At 37.2% G+C, this 850-nt stretch overlaps 1 protein-coding gene across 2 annotated transcripts in view; it reads right to left on the bottom strand.

The window, feature by feature from the left end:
• Positions 1–850, bottom strand: part of LOC106880690 (peroxisomal sarcosine oxidase) — an 11,201-nt gene that overhangs the window by 6,725 nt on the left and 3,626 nt on the right. For both annotated transcript variants that reach the window (XM_052976578.1, XM_014930758.2), the window contains exon 2: positions 589–705. In XM_052976578.1, coding sequence (XP_052832538.1) covers positions 589–693 — 105 coding nt within the window. In that variant the 5' untranslated portion in view covers positions 694–705. The remainder of the gene's footprint in view (positions 1–588; positions 706–850) is intronic.

Genomic DNA, 850 nt, shown 5'->3' on the forward strand with positions numbered 1-850 from the left:
GGCGTCTGATGTGACTTTTTAAACCAGACAGTGTTTTGAAAAACACCCACACAGATTGCACCTCTGATTTGCACTACCAATACCTGCAAGTAAGTTCTGCTCATTGTGGATCCTAACATGTCTTTTAAGACCCCCATTGGATTTGCAAACCCTCTGGCACACACCACATTCAAACGTGTGCACAGACATATAATCAGAATAGCTGGGTGAGGTTTGTTTTCCATGGGTTCGCAGGTGAGATTTGAGGCCAGCCAAGGACAGACATGGTCTGTCACAGACTGTGCACACAAAAAGGTCCTTGTCATTCACCTTCTCAGTCTTATATATATATATATATAAGGAGAGAAAGGAAGAGAGAGTGTATGAGAGGGGAGAGAAAGGATCTAAAATGAATAAATTTAACAAATGAAGGAAAAATCAGAGAGAAGAAAATAGTATGAAACTAGCAAAATTAACACACACCCAATCATGTCCATTATATGTTGCTTTGCTTAACAAATATATTCACAGTAACATTGAACACAAAATTATGAAATTTATCAAATATAAAAGCAGGAATATAAAATATTTCATTGAAAGTTATTCTACCTGTTCCAATAATAAAGTTCTGTAACCATTTTTCTGTAAGTAGTGGGCGGTAGAAGAGCCATTTATACCAGCTCCAACAACTATAGCATCGTACACGGCAGCCATTTTTCTCTGACACTGTTAGAAAGAGTATTTAGGGTAGGAGCATTTATTGAAATCTGTTTCCACAGAGCAGTTGTGTTGCTTTTTAGGGTCGTGTGTTTGTTTTGAAAGTGAAAAAAAGATTAAATTGATAAGACTGGGGAAAGCTTTAACAAGGGGT

The sequence above is a fragment of the Octopus bimaculoides genome, chromosome 25 (assembly GCF_001194135.2).
Source record: "Octopus bimaculoides isolate UCB-OBI-ISO-001 chromosome 25, ASM119413v2, whole genome shotgun sequence".
NCBI classification, from domain to species: Eukaryota; Metazoa; Mollusca; class Cephalopoda; order Octopoda; family Octopodidae; genus Octopus; species Octopus bimaculoides.